The 25341-nt window shown below is 39.0% G+C and overlaps 1 protein-coding gene across 2 annotated transcripts in view; it reads right to left on the bottom strand.

The window, feature by feature from the left end:
* LOC137984813 (protein PTHB1-like) overlaps window positions 1-22427 on the bottom strand; it is a 36387-nt gene extending 13960 nt beyond the window's left edge. For both annotated transcript variants that reach the window (XR_011119184.1, XM_068832107.1), the window contains exons 1-18: window positions 22303-22427; window positions 21650-21788; window positions 18530-18594; window positions 16486-16599; window positions 15717-15891; window positions 14647-14728; window positions 13594-13681; window positions 12009-12104; window positions 10320-10449; window positions 8930-9050; window positions 8413-8473; window positions 6612-6688; window positions 5864-5917; window positions 5316-5424; window positions 4553-4660; window positions 2353-2441; window positions 1709-1760; window positions 286-378 (exon numbers count right to left, since the gene is read on the bottom strand). Coding sequence is in view for 1 of the 2 variants with exons in the window: in XM_068832107.1 (XP_068688208.1) it covers window positions 286-378; window positions 1709-1760; window positions 2353-2441; window positions 4553-4660; window positions 5316-5424; window positions 5864-5917; window positions 6612-6688; window positions 8413-8473; window positions 8930-9050; window positions 10320-10449; window positions 12009-12104; window positions 13594-13681; window positions 14647-14728; window positions 15717-15891; window positions 16486-16599; window positions 18530-18594; window positions 21650-21788; window positions 22303-22414 (1765 nt within the window). In the remaining variant the exon portion in view is untranslated. The remainder of the gene's footprint in view (window positions 1-285; window positions 379-1708; window positions 1761-2352; window positions 2442-4552; window positions 4661-5315; window positions 5425-5863; window positions 5918-6611; window positions 6689-8412; window positions 8474-8929; window positions 9051-10319; window positions 10450-12008; window positions 12105-13593; window positions 13682-14646; window positions 14729-15716; window positions 15892-16485; window positions 16600-18529; window positions 18595-21649; window positions 21789-22302) is intronic.
* Between the last annotated feature and the right edge of the window lie 2914 nt (window positions 22428-25341).

The following is a 25341-nucleotide window of genomic DNA, read 5'->3' as shown; positions in this document are numbered from 1 at the left end:
TCTTAAAGTCCCTAATCACATCAGGATTGTTTGGTGTCTTGCCGACAAAATAGATAAACTTAAGACTGTTTACAATTCGCGTTAGAACAAAAAGTGACTTTGAAAAAAATGGCGACCAGTTTTTTACCTCTCGCGAGGTCAAAGCTTGATTCAACATGTTGCAAACTTGTATTGGAACGCTTTCTTAGTTTTATATTAGCACGATATCATATATTTTGTTTGCTGCCTTGGATCTTCTTCAAATTCGCATACAAATTAATAAGAAGAAAAAAGTGTCGTACATACGTGAAGTTTTCGAAGCGAGAATGGTAACCACTGGTCCGCCAAAGTACTGTATGCCAATTGCCGCCATCGGAATAACAGCGTCATTCACCATATCTAACGAGGAAAATGGCACAGTTAACATTAAGGCGCGTTTAAACGGTTTCGACATTTGACCAACATTCGTTCAACTGGATGTTGGCAAATGTTGGACGCAAAACGTTGTGCGGAGGTCGTTCAAACGGTTCCATCATTGCGCCAACAAAAGAACCAACATTTTCGCGAAATTTGATTGCGAGGAACTAAGAACTAGAAACCAGTCTCTCTCGTCCAGATAAACTACGCCATATTGACCAGTCTTTAGGTATCTTACGATAGGAGGACGACGCTCTGCTCGCCCTGTCGACGACGACGTGAATTGACTAAATTTAAGTTTGCGTAAAGGACGTGAGAACCTGACGAAATAATTTTAATTTTCTTCCCAAACAACCACATCATTTATGCCAATTTTACTCCCGCAAAGTTGATAAACACTTGTACTTTCCATTCCGAACGACTTAAGAGTTATCACGAAGATATTACAATGACGGGAAATAATATTTTTAGAAAAGGTTTTCGTTGGCGTTGGCGTCGTCCTTTCGTAAGGTCCCTATTGTCATCGTTATCGGCGGCGGCGGCGTCGTTGTCGTCGTCATCATCATCATCATCATCATAACCTATCCACATTCAAGTGTGAACATGATACCTTTACATTGGCGGAACAAAGGGGTACCTCTCAAAATCTTTATCATCATTATCGCTATCACCATCATCGCTATGATACCAAGCCATGTTGAAATGCGGACATAAGACCTCCAAACCCGGGGAGGGAGGGGTCAATCTCAAACTAGTCATGATTGCAACCGAAGACAGGGGTATGTATTTGCGCTCTCGTTGAAGTTTATTAAAATCCACACCCTTAAGGTACTACAAAAATAAACTGGCAATACCAAAAGTTACAAAATACAGAAGAACAAAGTACAGAAACTACATTAAAGAAAGCGAAGGACATAATCACACTAAAGACAAAGTCAAAAATAGAACAAACGAAAGTTACAAACAGCGATTACTAATCAACAAGTCGACGCGACATACACGAATCGTAGCCAAAACGAAGCTTCATTCCAGACGTTTCGCAGGAACAATGATCATAATTGTGATCATCATTATCAAGAAGAGGACTCCATACTAAAAGCACACATAATTACACCAGCTGCTTCCAACCCTTTCCGGAGATTTGCTCTTGATTTTATCATAACACCAGTGAAGACCTTTTTTTTTCTGCAAAAAGTTCACGGATTTTTGTTTTTGTTTTTGCAAGCCACTGTGATTATAAGGACAAGGGCACAATAAGGCTAAGGGTTCGATGCAACAGTGAACGAAAACCTTTCTATGTCAGACAACGTACCTGAAAATATCTCAGCGAGATTTACTGGAGGTTTGTTGGTATCTACAGTTATCTAAAATAAGAGAAAGTAAGTGTAAAATAACTCTTTTGGACTATAGTAGTTACCTATACTGCCGCAGCCTTGATTACTTACAATAGAGCGGTTTTTAATTGAGTGTCGAAAGTAATTAGCGAATTGCTTTGGCTTTGCATTACTTCACTCAGTGATTGGTTCAAAGTTCTCGCGCCATTTCTTTCAATCAATCGGAAGTGAAACCAAAACCAATAGACCTAATCGGCTAACTCAATGTTGTACCCAATTCAAATCTCCCGGGACTAAGATTCTTTGTGTATTGTATTTGCATGATAATATAGCATTCATATTTAAATGATATGGAAATACCTGGAACAAAACGTTTTATTCCCAAAGGGTTTGAATTGGGTACAACATTGAGTTAGCCGATTAGGTCTATCGTGGCTTGCGCGTGCACATTTTCCCGCGCTTTGTGTCGGCTACATGTAATTACTTCAATTTTTGATTGGTTTACTGGATTGTCTCCGTCCTTTTTGATTGGCCAAAGTAATTACTTTGGTATTGGTTTTACGACACTCGATTGTAACTCGCTCTAGCTCCACACAAATTAAGGTAAAAATCTTGCTGATACCTTATGATTTGCATTCTTCATGGGTGGGCAGCATTTGCAGACAACATTCATAGGGAAGTTAACATCTGTTTGAGCAATTCGCGGGGCCTCTGCAAAAAGCAAATAAGTTGATTGAAGCTTACAAGTTTCCAAACAAATGTCTGACGAACACGTGAAACATAAAACGAAATAAATGGGGATATATTTCCCGATTCGTAGACTTTTTGAAAGTCCTTTTACCATTTTTTCACGGTTTACTTTATCGGGTAACTCCGGTTTGACTTCTTCGCTCTCTTGTCGCTTACAACGAGAGGTCAACTGGGAGCAAGTATACCTGGAATCGACTGATAGATTGAATGATTCATTGATTGATTTATGACCGACTGACTCACAGATTGCCCAAAAGCAACTGAAAAACTGACCACCCAGTAGATAATTTCTCATCTTTAGGGAGATTAAGCTGCTCGATACCTGTGGATGACATGCAAAAACATGAGCTAAAATTTGACTGCCAGTGGTGATCAGCATGTAAATTTTCCTCACAATTTCAATGAATTGTCAGTCACACAGGTATTGAGAGTGAAGATAATTATCAGCTCATGAGGTGTGATCTTGATGTAACACAAAATTCTCATGACTACCCAACAAAGAAACCTATGGTACTTGTTAGGAGAATGAACGTTTCGATTTTGGGAATGAAAGGGGTTAACACAACGCAAATTTCAGCCTGCCGTTTGCCCTTAAACGCGAAGCAAACTCTCTTGGACAGGGACGTTTAGATCTACAACGCAGTCGTCGGTCGTCAAAGAGAGCGTCACAAAACAACATCATCACTGGTAAATGCAAGAAAGAACAGTGCTGCACGCGAGGCACGCATTTTAGCTACTCTTCACAACAACTTAATGAAATCACCAAATTTGAGGTTGCGACGACAACGGGAGCTTACAGTTGTGAATCTTTCATTCTCTCTTTTTACTCGGAATCCGCCGGGTCGTACTAAAGTTTAGGATACTTTGCCAACAATGTACGACGGGAACGAGATGGACTAACATCGAAAAACATACGATAGTGAAAAGTTATATTTTGAGGTGAGGCTGTCGTCGACCGTGCTTAATTAATTCGTTCGAAGAACAAAGTATAGGATTCGACTCCGTTTTTGGACTTAAAACTTTTTACTTCGTTCGAAGACAAAGTATAGTTTTCGACTCCGTTTTTGGACTTTGGACTTTTTAATTTTTTTTTCGGGTCGCGCTCTGGCTGCGCATGCGTAAGATTTCTCTGTCACGTAGAATGCAGTTTACGTGGGATTCAAACTCGGTATCTCTTCCTTCAGAGGCAATCGCGATGACCACTAAACCACGGAAGACTACGTGACGGATTCACGGGGAAATATGTATTAAAGAATTGAGTGCGTGACCGGAAACGAGTTTTTGTGTTTTCGTTGCACGCAATGTAATATCCGTTACCGTATGACTTCTAATTTTATAATTCCCCCAGTATTGCTAAGAAAAAGTATTAAATGTTTTTAAATATAATCGTAGAGAATGCCGTTAACAACAGTTTTAAATGCAAACAAATATCCACGATCGCACTTAAGGACGGTGCATACTATTGTTAGTGCGCATAGGTTCTGCGCATCTTGAGATACTCGGGTTTCCTATTGGTGATGCTTACTAATGCAGGGATATTTTTGCGCGGTTTAAAACTATCTGGAGAAAGTAGATCTTGGTAAGTACTCTTGCTATCCAAAAAGAAAATTGGGGGTAACCATAAATTTTTGAGATAATTAAGCTTTAATTTGAGAAAGAATGCCATACATTGCTTTGTATTTTAAATCTGTTTACAAATATTATTCATGAATTATCTTGGAAAGGTGCGTGGTTACCCCCAATTTTCTTTTTGGATTTCAATAACACTTTTGCATAGTCATAAGCCGGGGCAAAATTATCTTTGAATTAGTAGGCACCGTCCTTGGACTTGTGGACTTCGGACTTCGGATTACGGGATTGAAACTGGATATGTGAACTTAAAGGAAGTCGGCTAAAAATCCTTTGAACAAAGTGTTGGCTATCCGTGGCCTCTTGTTAACTGATGGATGGGTGCCTTCCTGCCTCAATGACCGGATTGGCTTTCTTCCTGACCACCTGGCCGAGTGACAGACGGCCGCATACCATTGGCCTGCTAGGGCATTTGTTTGAAACCAACACATTCCACCGCTAACCTGAGTTTGTAAGATAGGTGGCTGTGATCTGAGCTTTCAAGGAACTCGGAATGGATCCTCCTCGAGAGTAGAATGACACCTCTGCAGACACAGGTTCACTTCTGTCACCTACAACGTTCACATTAAACAAAACAAGACATGAGCTATATTAAAGAGTAAAAATAGAAGTAAATTGCAACGTTTTAGAAACGGGAAGAAGACCACGATGTTGGGATAACAGTGATCGATTCAGGCGTTTTCAAAGACGTAAGCTAAGGGCCAAAAGTAAGTCCCCACAAAACTACCCTCACCAATGAAGTTACAGCGTTTTTTCAAGTTTTTGAGACGCGGAATGCAACCGGAAGTGAGCTGTTTACCCTTTCAATTAAATTGTCTTCACACAACCACATTTATATTGGTAAGTATATTTCCTTTTCTTCGATAATGATGATTAGTTTCATAATCTGGGAGACACTACTTTTCTGACATGCGAAATGTTGTCTTCAGGTTGCCGTACGCATCTCAGAAACGTCCGTATTTAAGCTCGTTAATAACTGCCAATCACAACAGCGCAGGGAAACAAACGAGCCAAACAAAACGCAGAGCAATTGCATGCAGCCAGCGCTGAGCGCGGGAAAACACGTGCAAGCAAATCACATTTGGCTTTGTCTCGGCCCCTGGTTGGCTATGACAATGCTCTCGCGCAAAACCCCTCAGCCAATCACTGAACGCAAATCACCATTGACAATAATATTAATGTTGATAGTTCTAAGAAAATACTCACCGATTATGGGAAATACTATTGAGGATCTGTTGCACATGATAGGCGGACTGGAAATGACACTGAGGACAACATTTTCAAGTGGACTAGGAGCTTGCGACTTGAGGGTGATCTGAAAAGAGAGGAACAAGACCCGTGTGATCAAATTCCTCACTATTCCAAGAGGAAGTTTCTTTTTCTTTTTTTAAAGAAACAGACTGAGCTGCGGACTGCTTGTTGATTTCAGTTTACAAGGACCTAGCAGTTTTTCAAGGAGTATTCCAGGCCCGTGCAAACCATGGGGCTTCGTTTGTTTTTTCTCTTCTCTGCACTGAGAGGTTTTTTTCCGGGTACTCCGGTTTTCCCCTCCCCTCCAAAACCAGCATTTGATTTGATTTGCGTTTATTTGCTGATTTCAGTTCACAGTGTCCCCAATTATTAGTGCTCCAGCGCTAGAAGACTAGACACTTAAAGAAAGTTCCTTTCCTTTCCTTTTGCTTTCCTCCACCAACATGGCGGAGATGACGTAACGCGAAAACCACCTATATCACTTGGAAACGATTCTACCTTACCGTGACAGTAATTGAGGGAAATGTGTCCTCGTCACCATCGTTTACCGAACTTTGCTGTGGATGAGAAATAAAGCGTTAGGCCAACAGGGTTTTCGATAGCTTTTCAAAGTATCGGGTTTGATAATGAAAGTACCGGGCATGGCTATTTTCCTTTGTAAGGCCGATTGCAAGTGCACTGGGAGCAAAACCTCAAGGAGGTCTGAAACCCTCGGAAATGCTGTTTATATTCTTGAGATTGGAGAGAAAAAAAAGAAAACTAAACTTATTGTGTAAATAAAATGCCATCAAGGCGATTATTCCATTTCGTACGCAAAATAAGGCGATGTGACTTCTTGTTAGTTTGAAGGATTTTTTGCGCGATTGTCTGGTGTTTCTTCAGCCCATGGCTTCCAGAGATGCCCAAGTCCAAAAAGGAAAAAAAAAAGAAGGAAAAAAAGAAGTCAACGAACCTTAAAATTTATAGCATCAATGTACGTGACATGAAATGTCTTTTGTTCAGGACTGAATTTCAATATATCGAAATTGGTCTATGACGTCAGGAAGTGGTTGTCTGCGCGTGCGTATGCTGTCACAATCATATCGCTCGTGCTCTCCCTTACTTTTGTTGCCACTAAAAATGAATAGTATAAATTGCTTTGAACAAAACTTGATGAAAAAAACGGCAAAACACGCGAAATCTCCAGCTGCAGTCCTTCGTCTTATTTCGTTTTCTCCTCTAAAATACAGTTAATTCCCCGAGGATACTTACAGAAACCGAGTCCAAACTTGGAGGAACATGAACGGAAATTAAAAGATCTTCTTTCTGCTGTGCCCTCGGTAAGATTTCTGAAAAAACAGATTGGAAAAAAAGATTCACTGGTTGGTGCAAACTGTTCATTTTATTTGCCAAATCTTTTACAGTTATTACTAACAGTAGCACCAACTGGCGCAAAAGACTAACCTTATGTAATTACCACATTATCAGCACATTATGTCAAATAATTGGTTCAACATAAGTCTATTGCAACAATTTAAAAAAAATGTTTCGAATCGATCAGTCCGAACATAACTCAACAATAAATAAAACATCTCGCTGCAGTCGTGCTGGCTTCGGTGTTATTCAATGTATGCGTTCGACAAGACAAAGACGGCGATTTAGCATTGAGTTTACGTGTAACCGCAAACGGCAAAAAAACGCTACATAACAATTGGTTAAAAGAGCATAAATAATCGTGCTTCACGTCCTCTCTACAAAGGCCCGGTCAAACGGTTTCGAACATCCGTTCGATTTTGTTGAATGATGTTGAACGATGTTGACTGCTGGGGTGAGCAAACGGTGGATACGGACACGATACGTCATTGAGAGACCGACTGGAGCGCAACGACTGAGCTACGGTAGAGCAGCGGTGATCTAACCCGAAGGTCCTGGGTTCAATTCCGACCATGGTCAGAGTTTTTCTCTGTCCATGTGTGAGCCCAATAGGCCACTTCGGAAAATACCATAATACTTCTTTGTTTGTCCCCCCACATTTTGCATAAGCATTGTATCCAGTTTCTCTTGGGACTTACAATGGTCCCAAGAGAAAACAAAAACAATGCTCATGCAAAATTTGGGGGGACAAACAAAGAGTATCATGGTATTTTCCGAAATGGCCTATTCCATACACCCTATTCCAAAATGGCCGCCATTTTAGTATTCTTTTGTTTCCTTGCAAATTGGCCCTCTTGACCTCGCTTTCAAACGTAAAATTCAAAAGAATATTTTAACTCGAACGAGGCCAAAAGGGCCAATTTGCAATCAATCAAAAGAATACTAAAATGGCAGCCATTTTGGAATAAGGTGTAGTAGTAAGGCTAAAGCTCACGTGATTTACATGGGTAGAAAACTAGCACTTCACATTACTCTCCAGTAGTTAACTCTGTTGAAATACAATAGCTACACGGCCAACGTTTGCAAAAACGTAACTCTTCCTTGTTTCCAGTACAGTGTCGAAACTACTTTTGTCGCTCATTGTAGCTTTCACAATAGGTAGCGGTGTTAAAATGGGCTTTTCAGTGCCTAGGCAAGTGTGAGTTTCACAAGAAAATTTTACGTTCGATGATAATAATGAACTCTACTTAAGTGTCAACTGCATTTAGCGCAGGGCCAGAGCGCTAATTAAGGCACTGTATAGAAATCAAATCAACTTAGTCAAGTCATATCAAATTGGTTGGTTTTTTGAGGAGAGAAGAAACAGGAGTACGGTACCTGGAGAAAAACCTGTCGGAGCAGAGTAGGAAACCAACAAATTCAAGCCACATATGATGCAGAGTCTGAAAATTGAACCCGGGCCACATGGAAGGAAGGCAATTTCGTTCCCAGAATCTTCGTTCCCCTTGACCAGCGGGTCGGGAAACCAGAGTCGTTCGTTTCCTGACCAGCTGGTCAAGGGGGACGAAGACTCTGGGAACGAGATAGGGTGAGAGGCGAGTGCTCTCACCACTGCGCAAGCCCAGCTTCCTGATCGTAATAATTACAATAACCACATCAAAATAACTTTGTCAACTTTTGGTTATATGTATCGACCAACCTGAGCTTAGTGTGGATTCCTTGATTTCTTTCTGAAGTTGCTTCATTTCAAGATCGGCTTCCTGGAACACGATGAATACAACAACTTTAATTTAACACAATTTGCTTTTTTTATTTTCGCAGCTGTGTTGCATGATAAATAAACACTTTCCGATTTGAAAGTAGTTTGCTTTGTTTTTCAATAGCTCATTTTATGGCCAGCATCAGTTGTGATTGGGCGAAGAAGTTACTTCATACATACATAATGAAGCAAATGAAACTCTGTCTACGACATGACGACAGAACAGAATCCCAACTAACCGGAGACAATCATTTGGCTATTTACAAGAGCAGCCAAGAAGTTGTACCACTGTCTACAAAAAACAAATTAAGCGAATCATTGGTCAGAACGGATCTTGAACCCAGGATCTCTGGATCTCAAGGCAAGGACACTAACCGCTGGGCTGCACTGCATACTATTCAGTGAGACTTTGAGCAACAATAACAATAACAATAACAATAACAATAATAACACCCACTTCATAATTAATGTCTCTAGATTCAGGTGCTGGTGTCACCATCATTGAGGGATCTGTTCCTAGATAAGCACAGTGAAGGTACCCCGTCTCATCCAAAGTCACTATCACACCTTTCAGTTCTCTGGAAATTAATGACATAAAACACCATTGACACAGTTTGATCCTTTTATGTTTATTGACTTTGAAGTACATGAAAGAGATTTTGGTTCACAAAACACACTAATGACCGCAAATGGAGTGCGTTTCAAATACAAGCTCCGTAGAATGTTATTTGCCTTCGATTACTTGTACAGCCGTACCTATGAGAGATTTAGGTTCACACGTTCAGACATTATCAGATGCTACTCTGGTTTCACAAAGTTAAGATTCAAGGACCAACTTTTCGACAAAGTGTCGTCAGGCATGTCCTGAAAAGTTGGAGATAGACGTCACAAAGTGTCGGCCTTACTCTGTTGTGCATAAATGGTTTTCACGTGACGTTATCGCCGCCATGTTGGTCGACGAAAACAAAAGATCTCTCATTGGCTCCTTTTGTTCGTCCATTAGCAATTGTACGTTACAGTATTGTTATCTGTGTCTCCAGAGATTGAGTGCAAACCACCTACAGGAAGTTGACAATTGAACTTCAAGGAAAACTTTGTGTGGTCTAAAATAACGCGTGTGCATCTGATCCCAGAGGATTTTGACGAGAATTTAGAATGTTAAATTCTTTCCTAATATCGGCAAAGGTCATGATAAGTATCTTCAAAGATCTCCAACATGTTTTTGGTAACATACTGCACATATCACTTACAGACCCATGGCGATTTATAATTCTTTCTCTGGGGTGAGATCGGACGTTAGCCACACACGCATGCAAGTGAAATGAGGACAGAACACAAGGGCGGGAGTCGTGTGGGTTCTTTAACATCGAAAGGGAACGGTTGTATCGACAGGTAAGGTTGTGAGACGGGGCCTACGGTTTATAGGACTTGAAAATCTAACCACCAATGTTTGCAGATGAAATGACAAAGGCAGCAATTTCAACTCAGTGACATGAAAAACGAATCATAGTAGATCGAACTGCAGTGGCTTCATAGCTTAGTTGGTTAGAGCGTCGCACCTGCATCGCGAGGTCACGGGTTCAAACCCTGTTGAAGGACCATAGCTCCACTTAAGCCTGGTTTTCACTAGCGACGCAAGCATAAGTACAAGAAGCATACGCAAACTCATTAGTTTGTTGTTTACTACAGCCTTTTGTTAGAACAATAGATACTAATTAACAACAAGTAAATGCGTTTGCGTGTGTTCTTTGTGTCTAGTCTTCTGGCCTTGGAGCACTAATTGGGGCTGTGAACTGAAATCAACAAATTAACACAGATCAAATCAAATGCTAGTATTTTCAACTTACTGGAACGATGCCACTTTGACTGCAACGGGAATATGTGGAAGCTGTGCTGCCCAAGCTAGTGTCACATCCTGATATATCATCAGCGTCTTATTAAATGTGGCCATGAGAATATTCACTGCTCCTTCCAAAACTAAAGGTTACAGACGAGAGAAATACAGAATGTAACTTGTTAGAAACAATCCAGAGATTCAGTATCACGTTTAAGAGAAACGACAAACGCAAACGGCAAAAGTGACCACGTGACCATGGTTTTCCCGCCATTTTTCGCATTTGCCGGTTGCCGTCGTTGCGTTTCTACGCGAAAGTAGGCATTTTCGCCTTTGCCAGATGCCGTATACGTGGAATTTTCTTCTTGTTTTTCTTCTAAATAACAAGTTGCTTGTGGAAAAAGGAACCACAAAAGCACTTTCAGGTAAGTCAAACCAGGAAAAATTTGGTTTCAGGGTTACAGATTGTTCATAACCGACTCCTTACCGCAATTTTCTTCACTAACTCACATTGACTAACTGTTGACTCACAAAACAGCTTCACTGAAACTCGCAAAATTTGACCGGTAGGGATTTTCATTTTACACAGCCTCTTTTTCTACAAACAATGTTTAAAAAGACTCCGAGTTTTATTTTTCGTTTTTTTTTTTTTTGTAAACTAAATAATCCAGTTGCCGTGGGTCACGCGAAGCTTGAGTCACAAGCTTCACTCCATTTCACGTCAAACGTGAAACCGCGAGCCGACGTTTGCTGTTTCACGTAAGCTACGTGATGATAAAAAATTAAAATCTCTCTAATGTCTAGTAGGGCAACGTTATTAATCAACGACACCCTATGACTGACAATACTTCATTTCGTAAATGGTTTGAACCCAGGAGTGATATCATAACTGAGGTTGGTAGATGATCGTTCGGGTGAATGTAGTCCTGGGAGAGACTGTTTTGAATGACATTGACGACAACCTGAGTGGAAGTCATCATCTGAGTCACTCACAGGCGCCCCAAGCTCAGCGTGAGCATGGCCGACAAAAATATAAGGATTTGTATAGGAATCCCATTAAAAAGCTTTAGAAGATAATTATATGGACAATTCTCAATTAAAAAGCCAAACCTTATTGCCATTGTGGGTAGCTTCCTTCCTGTGTGGTTATTTTCAAAATCCGACGTGATTTGAGCAATCGAGAAATTGACAAATGGATCAAATCACGTCGGATATGGAAAATAACCACACAGGAAGGGGGCTACCCACAATGGCAATAAAGGCTTGGCTTTTTAATCGAGATTTTTTTTTTCATATAATTCTCTTTTCAAGTCTGTTATCGGGATTCCTATACAAATCCTTATATTTTTGTCGGCCATGCCCACACTGAGCTTAGGGCGCCTGTGAGTCAATCGGCGATTTGAAGCTTACTTAAAGTTTCCCGTAGCACATGTACATTTTTGCCGTCCCGTCAATCACGTTTCACGCATGCCCAGACGTTTTGTAGCAAACGTCATTCAAAAGTCAAGAGTACTCTTCGTACTGACTGGAAATTTAGTACGTATCTTTTTTAATAGAAGATTTATGTCAAACGACTTTCAAGCACCTTCAATTTGTATACACTAAGGTCTGCTAAGAATACATTTTCTCACCTAGATTTTCAAATTACTACATTTAGTAATACTTCCTGGACAATCTGACCAAAACCAACGAGATATCTTACCTGAATTATAAGGAATGAAACAGCTTGGGTTGTATTCAAACTTTTTCATGAACCTCACTGATCCAGTGTCACTAAGACAAAACAGTGAGCGTTCTCCTGTAAAATAAATAGCTCCGTCAGTTCTAAGTATAATAATAGAACAGCCTAAATTCTTTTTTGAAGCTCGGTGTTCTGAATTGATAACTGCCACAAAGAGTTATTATTGGTGCAAAATACTGATCACTTAGAGCGGTTTTCAATTGTGTCGAAAATAATTAGCGAATTACATTGGTTTTGCATTACTTCACTCAGTGATTGGTTCAAAGTTCTCGCGCCATTTTTTCAACCAATCACAAGTGAAGCCAAAACCAATCGTGGCTCGCGCGTGCACGTTTTCCCGCGCTTTGTGACGGCGACCCGTAATTACTTCGAGTTTACTGGATTGTCCCCGTCCTTTTTGATTGGCCAAAGTAATTACTTTGGTTTTGTTTTTATGACACTCACTTGAAAACCGCTCTAAATGTAGGACACTTTCCATTTGACAGAACTGAACGGCCAGACCGGGCATTTGGAAGGACTAACTCAGTCTACAACGCCTTCAAATTAACTCAGTTCGAAGATGACATATGCTCCCCCGGAAGAATGCGAGGGATTATCATGCAAGTGTTCCTTCAAATTGTTGCATTTTCTTTGAAAACTGATGGGTCTGGCCGGCCAGTTCTGACAGAAGGAAAGCGCCCTTAGACAAATATTCTTAACGATGAAATGATATTTGAAATGGATCATACATGAACTGAATAAATCAACAGATCCCAAATAATGAGTTAACTCCCTGACGGTAGCCTACGTAGCAAGCGTTTCCAGCGGGCGAGAATAGGTAATTGGAGGGGGGAGGGGAGGGGAGGAGAGGAGAAGGATCTTGTCTCGCGCCAATTTTCGCGCGGCCAAAACATTTAAAGTCTTCACGTCCCCCCACGGAAACGTTTGCTACGCAGGCTACTCTGCCGGATAAGGCTAACACTCTAACGGATGAAGCTAACGCGCACTTTCATTTCACACTTTCATGTAACCGCTAACAGAAGATTCACGGATACCTGACGTTTCAGTCAATTCAACCGTTTAGCGTTAGCATACGTTTTCCCATGGAAGGTCACATTTGATTGATCAAGTGACTGATCGATAGGTTGATGAATTTATTGATTGGGCCACAATTTGGTTGATGGATTGATCCATTAAATAATTTTAGCATATTTTTTGCTATTATTGATTAAATGACTGAGTGACCTGACCTGGGCTGACAAATCCACCACTCCATCAATATTACAATTCAGCAAATTAATTGATTGACTAATATAATTGATTGCTGCTTCATTCATAAACTGACTGTCTGACAGATTAACTCACAATTTAATGTATTGATCAATCCATGCATCAATGAATCAATGATTAAAAAATTAATCAATTTATCAATGGATCGACTATCCCCATAGTATCACCCCTTCTTAGTACTGAAATTTTGGCCTCAGATTATTTCCAGTTACCGGTATTACCCATTGCAAATGAATCACTCATGAGGTACAATGTACATGTACTAAATTATCCTCACCTAGAATAAATATTGAAAGAGGTGCATTCGAACTGCTAAAAACAAAAATGTCAACTGCATGTTCACCAATATTTGATGACCAATCCATCTGTAAAACAAGATTGCACGCTTGGATACAGTACTTAACATTACGTTCTTTAATGAAAAGTTCTGATTAAAATAGATAAACATTTATGGACAGCCGTAAAAAAACCACTAGAATTCTAGGAGTGAATGCACTACAAATTAGCAAATTATTAGGACTACTGGAGGGTACTGGCACCTATTTTGAGAATTGGGAGGACGCATATAATCCAAAATAATACACAAACAGTATTCCAAGGAGCACATACATCTTGTACATGTATCTCCTGTCTACAGAGCGTTTTGACCAAAGGAAACCACGTTAATATTGATACAGGAGGGTAGATACATTTATGTTTCACTTGCATAATGTTCCTTGCCTCGCGCAGAGATCACGTGTACTTGTAGTCACGCACATACGCAAATATGAGCCGTTGAAAGAAGCTGTCGCTTTTTTGTCAAATTCAAACCAAGTCGAAACGTCTTTACCAAGTTTTTTGAGAACGTCGTTTGACGTTCAAATAAGTCAGTGTCCAACATTTCTTATAGTCGTTAAGATACAATACATGTGGGTCGCTAATGAGCAAACAGAAAAATATAACCATGGGAACTTACATGTTAACCACATGTTACCCTTAGTTGAGGGGGGTTATAAAAACAAAACTGGCAGCACTGCTGAGCAATGGAATCCATCAGGATTGTTGGGTGCTCAGCTGAAAAGTCAACCTCAGACCTCACAGTTTTCATGCAATTAATTGCTACTGCTGCCGTAACTAGTCTGCTTAACTTACCAAAAAGTGAAGAAGTTTGCATGAACACAAGGTCGTTACAGCTGTATTAGCCTCGCTACATGAATCATTAATACTGGATAATAATAATTCAGCTGCAGTTGGGAAATGGTCTAAAGATAGAACCTTAATGATGATTTTTCACATGTAGCACTAAAATTGTTGTTAAATTTATATGGCGATATTCTGTCAAAACAATTACCGTTAGTTTCTTTCCTGATACTTTTTTGTTTCCAATGTCTTCTTTTGTATTAGCATCAGTTGCAACTGCTAGAGTCTGATATCTGACAATGAATGAAGTGAAGTTACATGTACGTAAATCCGTGCTTATGTCAATTATGTCAATGTTCTGACAAGGTGTTGGCTGCAGGCCAAACAACAACTTAAGACTCATGTTTTTTCCTTTCTTTCTTCTTTTATTATTATAATACACTTACATGTACAGTGTAGCTATAGTGTCTGGAGTGTGGTGTTTCAAAAAATTTTCCCTCATTGTATTCATGTGTTTTAGAAAAAAAGGAACTTTATTTAAGTGTCTAGTCGATTTAGCGCTGGAGCACTAATTGGGGACACTGTAAAGTGAAATTAACAATCAACACAAATCAAGTCAAATGTTGGTTTTTGAGGAGAGGGGAAACTGGGGTACCCAGAGGAAACCTCTCGGTCCAGAGTAGAGAACCAACAAACTCAATCCACATATCACGCTGGATCTAGGAATCGAACCCAGGCCACATTGGCCACATTGGCCATTGGCGAGTGCTCTCACCAATTTGCCATCCCTGCATCCCTTTGATTTATAGTCAAAAAAATTTGGCTGAGCCAGTTGGGTCCTGGTAACTACTGGTACTGGGAAAAATTAGCATCACAGGGACTTTCAAGTTGCTAGTGCCAGTTGATGAGTCATAACTACATCAAAATTATTTTCAACAGTCATGAATGCATTCAACTGAGTATGGTAAGGTTACTTACATAGGAGGGAGAGTCACCAGATTTTACTCTGTCTAACACCAGACAATTTTACTGGTCAACTGGGGGCATCCTAGAGCATTTGAGGTGTCAATGGGTTAAGTAGTCAGCCCCGTCCCCTCCATTAACCCATTAAACCCTGAGAGCGACTGAGTCACTAGATTTTACTCTGTCTAATGCCAGACGATTTTACTGGTCAACTGGTGGCGTCCCAGGTCATTTGAGGCGTCAATGGGTTAACAAAAAGCTCTTTAACAACTTGAAGGAAAAAAAAAAATTAATTGTAATTTCTTAACCAATACATACTTGTAAGATTCCACAAGCCTTGATGAGCTGACTGTGAGGAAGGAATCTGTCTTTGCAACATAACTGAGGGGACCTGGTAGCAGAAACCCAGGAAGAAATCTCCCAAAGGCATAACTCTCTTGTTCAAAGAATGACAACATACCATCCATGGACTGTACACACGTATAGTCTTTGTCTGAAAGGGCAAAAAAAAATTCCCAATCCTCAAAAAGTAATTACATGTACTTTCTTTGAAGATGGGCAATCATTGTCATAATGAATATGAAACTCATCATAATATACTGTACAGTAAGTCAAGATTATTAACAGATTTTTATCCCTGGCCATTCAAAAAAATAATGAAGTTTTTTAAGAGTACTACACCTGTACTTCAGTAGCACAGTTACATGTAATAACGGTAAAGATGTTTTATCTTAAATGCTTCTCCTGAGTCGAATTATATCATTCTACATTTTTTTTGGAAAATGCTTCTTACAATAATATTATTGTATCTGCTGTACTTTTATTTTAAAGAGAAAAGGTTTTTAAAAAAATTACACTTTTTTTACATAATTATTTTAACCCGTTGACTCCTACATGTAAAAGTGGGACTTAATAGATTTCACTCTAACACCAGACCATTAATTATTTTGCCCGTCAATGGGTTAAAGCTGAAAATTGACATTATTAAATTACACATTGAGATTATTCAAATGTATCATTTGATACAAGCGTTAAGTCATATATGACTTTCATACAATTATTCTGAAGACAACGACAGAAGACTTACTTCTGACTCCTCCAAAAGGCCCATAAGTCATATTATAAGCACTTCTTTCCAAAATGTGCTCATAGACCATTGTAAGGGTGTAATGGTTTCCATGTTCAACAGCTCCAGAAATGACTGCAAAATAAATCATGACAGTCTGCAGGCTTGCACAATGAATTTAGTGTTACTGTCAGTTTGAATGTAGAAAAGCTATTGAGGTTTTAGTATTTCAGTCACATTAATTACATGTACATATGTTGTACTACACTATGTCATGCAGAATGAGGATAAAGCAGCAAATGAATCCAGACACATGTAATTATGAGACACATAGTCCCCGGAGGGGATGTGAATACAAAGTCACGCTGGGGTTAAGAGTCATGACATCTTCACAACCAGAAGTTAGAAAAAAGGAGTCAAAATGATGCAAAAGTATGAAAATTAATTCAAGACATGAGCTTCACAGGTGACCAAACTGCCTAATTTGCATTGATTACTGGTCTTTTTTTAAAAGCAACTCAGCCTTTAAGGTTCTGAAATGAGTCGTCTCAAGTCACACAAAAACAACAACACAAAACAGAAGACAATCTAAAAGAGAAGAAATATTTTGAATAGGCTTATCATTCTTTAATTTTCACTTTTTGCAACTTCACCTTTGAGATTAACCAGTGAATAAATCATTGTTGCATCAGTCAGAGCTGTTAAATTATTGGTCTAGTTGACCAATAACAGCTCTGAGTGATGCCGTTCATCCAGCTACATAAGCCTGCTACTGCAGAGAGAAAAAGCTGGCTACTTAATATGTGATAATGATGAGAGCCCACTCTGGGCACGGGGTTAATGCATTGTTAAGAGCATTCGCACCTCCAACACATGCATGCAGGATTTGATTCACAGGTTAGAATCATTGCCTCAGTGGTCTGAGCTTGTTGGTTCTTGCATCTTCTCTGAGAGCTTTTTCTGTGATTAGACTGGTTTTCATTGCTTTATCAAAACCCAGCACATTTGATTTACAACCTTCTCAAATTCTTTGTACATAGATTACAAACTGTACTTGTGCTCAATAATAATAATATTAATAATAATAATAATAATAATATTATTATTATTATTATTATTATTGTTATAATTATTATTATTATTATTCGTATTATTATTATTATTATTATTCGTATTATTATTACTTATTAAATTTTCGACCTCAGATATCACCTTTCTAGCTTCTGATTGGTTCACTTAATCTCGGTTATATCAGCTCATATGCCATATGACCTAATATGGAAACTGATGAGTCAAGAGTTGCCAAGCTGGAAACTGATTGGCTTTAATATCCAAGTGCCCAAGTATTCAAAATTTACTGAAAATTTGGTAAAACAATAATTCTTCTAGTCGCACTTGTTGGATGTGACATGGTTACAGCCAACTTTAAGTTAGCGCTACGCGCCTCGTTGGCTATTAATTTTACCATCTCACATCCAATGCCCGCTCTTGCAGTATGATCATGATGATGATACAATAGCATGATCACTTTAGATTAGATTACAAAAAATTAATAGCCACAGTCTCAGACTCAAACTGATGAAATGCTGACTACACTTGTCTCCCAACCCGCTCCGATGTTGATTGTCAGTTACTCAGAGTACACACCAGTAATGCTGTAGGTCCCGAACAAAGTAAAGAGTGCTACCGCTGTACATGTTTTCAAGCTGGAAGTTATATAACCTGCTGTTCCAGCAAAATGCCACTACAATCTGTGAGTGGAGTTGCTGTCCCTGGTAGAAATCCTAACTAGGATCCTGTAGGATCTTGGAGGATCCTTTAGGATCTTGAATAGGATTACGATCCTGTTTAGGATTCCAAATAGGATAAGGATCCTATTCAAAATCTTATTTAGGAATAGGATCCTCACTAGGATCTTGCTAAATATTCAAAAAATCCTGAGTAGGGTTTTTACGATAATACATTATTTTAATAGCCCTATCTCTGCTAAATTTTTCTCTTATGAGTAACACAAATTTTAATGATCACATCTGAATAGAAAAATGAAGTTACTACAAATTAATACCTGCTACATTGTAGACAGCAAGCTTTCTTGGATGGAGAATAGCTAGGTGAAGTTGATCCACCCCCCTAGAATTAAAAAGAACACACATATACACCTCAAGACGGACTCACAAGACGGATCAAAATCCACCAATCACTGTTCATGGTCTTGACAACCAATAATGCACGTAATATCATGGCTTACCTGATAGACAACTACATGTAAGTAAACATATACATGTACAATAATTATATTTATAATACAAATGTATATATATATATAAAGTTCTTTATTAGTTCCAAAAAACAAACGTTCTGAATTACAATAAATAACTCATTGATAACTGGGAACCAGGTACCTTGAGGGACATTGATGCAACAAGGAATCAGACTTTATCTCCTGGAAGTATTTCTTTACAAAGTAATTGGGAGTTGATTGTAATTTGCAATGATGACACCACAAAACAGCGTCATTGTTCAATATTGCGAGATGTTGTACAAATTTACTAATAAGAAGCCGGCAAGATTTGGATCTTATTGTAGAACGTACACGTACACAAAATTTGGTTCTTTCTGCAGTCACTGGAGCACAGATTACATTAAACAAAAGAAACCAAACAACTTCGAATAAAGACTAATTCCAAGCGACCAAAAATACAGTGCTTTCCTGTACCTCCAATTACTTGCCCAAGATTCCTAAACGATCTTGCAAGATTTGAACAAGATTCTTACAAGATCTTGTAAGATCTTAGATAGAATCTTCCAAGATTCAAGATCTTATCTAAGAACTTGTCTAAGATCTTACAAGATTCTTACAAGATTCTCACAAGATCTTGCAAGATTCTTGATAAGATTCTTGTTAAGAATCTTACAAGATCATGTAAGAATCTTGTAAGATCTTGGCTAAGATCTTACAAGATTTTTAATAAGAAACAAAATAAGATCTTATTAAGAAACAGTACTTATTAAGAATCTTAGTAGGATCTTAATAAGATTTCCACCTGGGCCAGGTTGTCTAAAAGCCGATTACTGCTAATCCCAGGTTAAAAATTAACCAGTGAGTCTACTTTTCTACTCCCAAATGCTGTTCAACACTAATATTCGGCAAAACATTACGCTAGAACAAGTCTTTCTTGAAAAACAAAAATAAGCAAAAGAAACTTTCATAAAAAGGTTGACAACATGAACCAAAAGTTTACGCTAATCCTGGATTAAGTTAATTGGCTTTTGAACAACCAGGCCCTGGGTACAACATAAAATGGTGTACACTGTAGTGTACCCATGATAAGATGATAATAATAATGATGGTTGCTTGGCAACCAAAGGGTCAATTGAATAGGAATCTTCAGTTGTCCCTTTGCCCATTTGCATGGAATCATCAGGACATTTAAACACCCCCTTTAGAAGTTCCTCAGATGAGAGCAATCCAGGATCAATACCACTTAACCACCCTCTTCTACAGTAATTTCTTTAATACATAATTATTATTGTCTTGTTAATTTGAAGAAGATAAAAGAATTAAAGTATAGAGTTTAATTAGGTTCATGTCTGTGAGGTAAGCACTGAAGAATTCCAGGATCCAGTCGCTAGTCCAGTTCAGTTCAGTTCAGTTAAGTTGGTCCTAGCAGTGTGAGATTCCGTTAACATTCCCTTTTGATGGCCACCTTCCTAGCTGAATTCAGATCCCCTCGTGATATTTATCCACTCACTTCTCCTTTTTCCTTGCGTTCCTACTTCCTTCTACTGTCGCTACAACTAAGCTGTCACCTTGTTTCTTCCCAGTAGTCATAACTATTCTGAGTTTTCTCTTTTTCACTTCTTCCAGCACTCTGTGCTCACACCTACACCCAATCATTTGTTTGCCTCTCTTTCCAACTCAGTCTCCGTACACATCTCCACAGCCACATTTCCCCATTTCTAAACCCTCAGTCACCTTTTCCTCTACTTTCGCGTAAGTCTCCCTTTCATGGGTAAGACTAATTTGCAGAACCGCAGACTGCGGAACCTGTGGAACCTCGAGAAATGACTGTTTTTATTGAAACCCATGATAGAAATGAGTAAGACCATCACCATGGATACCGATAGCCGCAGCGCACGCACGCGTGCAACACTGTTGAATGCGACGGCCGAATGAATGCAACAGTGTTGTTCACACCTTAGAACAAAAGAAACGTATGATGGTGAAGACGATGTTTGATGGAAATCAAACTTTGTTCAACAACTTCCAACATCATACAACATGGTGGCCAAAAGAGTGCAATATGTTTGATCCAACAATGTTGGATATCGATGATGTTACACCAACATGTTCAGTGGACCTGTTAATGTTTGGCCAGGCCTTAACGGCAAGAAACGTAATAGTGGACGAAAGGAAAAAAAAAACTCTACCCTTCGAAAAGCCCCCACACAGTCCCCCAGTTCCCGGTTATTTCTTAACGACATGTTAACTACGATGATGATGATGATAATGATGACGACGCTATAACAGAGTTTGCGACCTCTTGCCCTTTGCTTGTACTGCAAACCCCTGTTTGTGTTGTAGCTTGCTGCAGAGAAAACTAGGCAGATGGGTAAAATAAACAACTGTAACTACTGCATTTTCCTTCATATTTATTTATTGAATTGTCCTTCGAAAATAATCAGAAATGGCATTTCCGAGACCCTAAATTTCAAAATTTTCTGGGGGAGCATGCCCCCAGACCCTCCTACTTTGAAGCATCTTTGGCGCTCAAAACATTCTTTGTGTGCGTACACCTTCAAAATCTCACGCTACGCCCCTGCGAGACTAATCTTGCCCACTGCCTTAAGAACTGCAGAAAATAACAACTGACAGGCACCAAATAGCATCATGTGACCTGCATGTTGCAAAAAAATTTTAAATCCTTCAAGTGGGATCGTGTAGTCATGTAGTTTCAATAAAAACAGCCATTTCTATAGTTTCCACAGGCTCCACAAGTATGCAGTTCCACACATTAGTCTTACCCACCTTTCACAATCATACAGAGCAACACACCAAATAAATGCTTTTGCAAGCTAGTCCAGGTTAATAGTTTTTCAGAGAGTGATTAATAGAGCTCATGATTTTGATGCATGGAACCTTTTACTATCAAGTCGTAATGAACGAAGGAGTACAACTACTTACGACACAAATCTCCCTGACTCAACTTGTAAGATAGGTTGTTGTAGCTGCACTTCCAACATGAGATCATCCGGTTTAAAACTCGGCGGCTTTGGGCAATAAATTCGAAGTATTCCATGATAGCTACCTACGATAATCTTATCTGAAATTTAAAAAAAAATTATAACAAACGAAGGAACTCTTTACTGAACATGTACAGCCAAAAGATCAAGACTTAAAAAATTGCAGCTTGCGAAGGACTAGCCGAGTTAAAAAACGCCAAAAACGCTGATTTGCTTTAATGAAAGGATTTTTTTTTTCATTTATTTTTATATTTATTTATTTTTTTACGTGGATTAACATAAAACTAAAGTAATGGTGTTAGCAACGAGTCTTCACGCACATGTGTATACAGCCGAACTATTTTTATTTTGGTTGTCATTTTCAAGACAAGGACATTCTACGTTTCCATAAGATGATCACAAGAAGTAATAGAGTGAAAAACACAGCACAGACTATTCCGATAAGGTTTAGACAAAAATAAAATTGGGTTATGCTGTAAACCCATCGCAAAGAAGTTCCTTTGACTCTTTCGCCTATCGATCGATCGCGCGCTTCTGTACCCACAAAACGCGCTTGTCGATCCATCAAAAGGCAAAAATCGCTAGCCTGCTTACCAAAGGGTGATGAATTGTTGTCTATGTTGGCTACACATAAGCATCCTCGGTCAAATTCTTCATCACTGCCAGCGTAGGTTGCCCACCAATCTCTCGCTTTGAACAGCGACATCTTGGAAAGGAAGCATAATTTGTACCGCGGTTGCCAAACAAAGTCACGTGACATTGCCTGGAGACATCTTCGAGTCCATCCTTTTTCTGCCGAAGTTGTTGGGATGAAAGTCCCGAAAGTTTTCGGGCGTCATTCCCGAACGGATTTCCACGAACAAATCATAACAAGACGCCCCATAGGCGCTTACTGGGTTGCCTGAATAATGGTTAAATGATAATGCAGACCTGGTGTCAATAAGCATTTCCACTTCATTGGTTGTGCGAGTCAGGTGATGGAAATGTAATCTCAAACTTCGGTTGAAATGTGAAGGAAAAGGTGATTGGTCTAAACGTGCTATTGCCCCATTAATCTTTTTCTGTTGACCTTTAGACAGAATTACTATCCTTTAAAATGCAATTCTTTTTGCTATAAGTATCCGTTCAATCTTATCTAGTGCTGATAATTCTGGTGGCATTTCACGGCAGGTATAAAACACAGGTCATAGGTCATAGGTCACAGGTCATTGTTTTACCAATACAGAAAGTATCCTAAACATTCGTAAAAGCTAACCTTAGGCCTAATTAGGCCAAAACAAAAGTTTTTTAGGCCTGAGGTTAGCTTTTGTGAATGTTTAGGATACTTTCTGTATTGGTAAAACAATAACCTGTGACCTGTGTTTTGTAACTGCCGGGTATTTCATCAATTTGTAATTTTGTTTCAAACAACTTCACTTGGGAATAATTGTCCTTTTGAAACTTTTGAATGATAGGTGGTCATAGGTTGTACAAATGTACTACTTGTCGTTAAATGACTTCATGCCAATAAGAAGATGTTGAATAACTATTTTTCTGTAAAACAGTCTTGGAAACACCACAAAATTTGTCGTGTTTGCAACAGTAATATGGGCCGTCTCTGATCTTTTGAAAAACAGATAGTTATGCAGTTATCCAAACCTGAATTCTCAGTTTGTCTTAGCTTTTCAGCTGCTTGTGTTAGATCTTGTATGTGACAAAATTTTTCTTTTTCTGCTCAAGTAAATTAAGGTATGGGCGCTAACCTGGCCCCAAATTAATGCAGAAAAAAGTACAGGGGTGGTCTAACTTCTGAAGGTTTAGTAATAACAACCTAAGACTTTCGCAGTTTTTAAATTGATGCGGATGACGTATGCAAAAAAAGAAAAAGTGGCTATACAAAATGAAGCCAAGGACCTTTTAACTCAGTGGTATGGATAAAGTCAGAGGTAGCCCAACTAAGCTGATAAGTAAGAAAAAGAATTAAGACCATAACTGGTTGTTTCTGGGTTTATTGAGGAACAGAATGTAATCTATTCGAGAATCACATTAAAGAAGACCGGAGAGAAAACTTAGTAATTTTTTTTTTATATACAAATACAGTAGCGGGAAAATCATTAAGAAAACAAGACTCTTATAAAGTAATATGAGGAAATTTTGAATGTGCTTATTAAGAGATGTAGAGTTCGACTTTAGTAATCTGCAAATATAAATTTGAGTATTCTCTTACGTATTATACCGTTCCTTTGACAAGACAAATAACGAAAGCCTACATAAGCATTTGCAAAAAGAGTTGAGACAATCACTGTTAATAACCGTACAATGCGTGTCACTCATGTCAGCGCATCCCCAGCCCCCCTTCCCCCCAAGAAAAGTTGTTTCCATCTCCACTTGGCATTCAAACTAAAGGGTATCAACACTGAAAAAGGGGAAGGGGAGGGAGGGGCGCTGGGACTCTTCTCATGAACTGAAAGAGGGGTTTTAGGAAGGAGAGGTGAATTTTAGATTCAGTGTCTCAACCTTTTTGCAACTGCTTGTAGTTTGTCTCGATGGTTGTTGCGTATAATTCATCATTGAGACTAAAAGGAACAGTCAATAGGTTTAGCAAAGGTATCAATGGGAAGCAGAAAGGGCGTTGGATAGTGTGGGTGCAAAATTTGCAATACCGGTTCGCAGTTGTCATATTAATCCAATTGAGAACGTACGTGTTCAATTTAGTAGAACGCGAGTCCAAGCGTCAAGCGATACATATAATAACGTAACCTACGAGACTTATCAACAGTTTGTTGAAAGAGTATAATGTACACTTTACGCCATGAACAGTGACTGTTACAGACACTAGTATTGATAATATGATCTCTTCAATGAACAAGCACTCGAAGGCTTAAAGTTCAAAATAATGGTAAGCGAACGAAATAATGAAAAACTGTTATTCCTTGTAACAGTTATAAATCTCTGCAATGAAAGTAAAGGACGGTGAAAAAAAAAAGGCACCGAATGATAAGCTTATCAGTACTTTATTAACTTATTAATACATCCGTTCGCCGTGTCAACGCAAAAATCGTAACAAGCACAAGTACATGTTCGTCCAAAAACAAAAGCCCTTTTTCCTTATGGACATGCAACACATGCAAATGGAGAGAAAAACAACTTGAGATAGACTTTTTATGAATACAAAAGCAACAGACAGTTAAAAGAACTTTACGGTCTACATAATGAGAATTCAACCCACGAAAATACATTAGGTTACTATTGACTGAACAGAAACGCGTACGTACGAAAGTCGATCCTACCTCACGCTAACTGAGAACCACAGACTGTCACTGGACAAGTTTCAAAAACAAGATTCCGATGCAGATTGCAGTGAAAGACTGAATTTCCTCAAAGATTTTCGTCCTATTATCATACAGCAGTAGAAGCACAACACGCATACCCTACGTACCATTTACGTAAACAAAACGTTATCGGTACAATCTACGCACGCTTATTGCGTGCGCTCCGATTTCAACTAAGACTTCTTACAAAGCATTGACACTTTCAACAACAAATTTGACATCACACCAACACAAAACTGTGTTTGTTGCCGTCAGACATTGTGTTGACTACCTGTAGCGGGCAAGAAGTCAACACCCAATTTCGTCCACGTTGATTACCAAT

The sequence above is a fragment of the Montipora foliosa genome, chromosome 14 (assembly GCF_036669935.1).
Source record: "Montipora foliosa isolate CH-2021 chromosome 14, ASM3666993v2, whole genome shotgun sequence".
Lineage (NCBI taxonomy): Eukaryota > Metazoa > Cnidaria > Anthozoa > Scleractinia > Acroporidae > Montipora > Montipora foliosa.
Note: the sequence above shows the minus strand (reverse complement) of the source record. Positions and strands in the feature narration are given on the sequence as shown.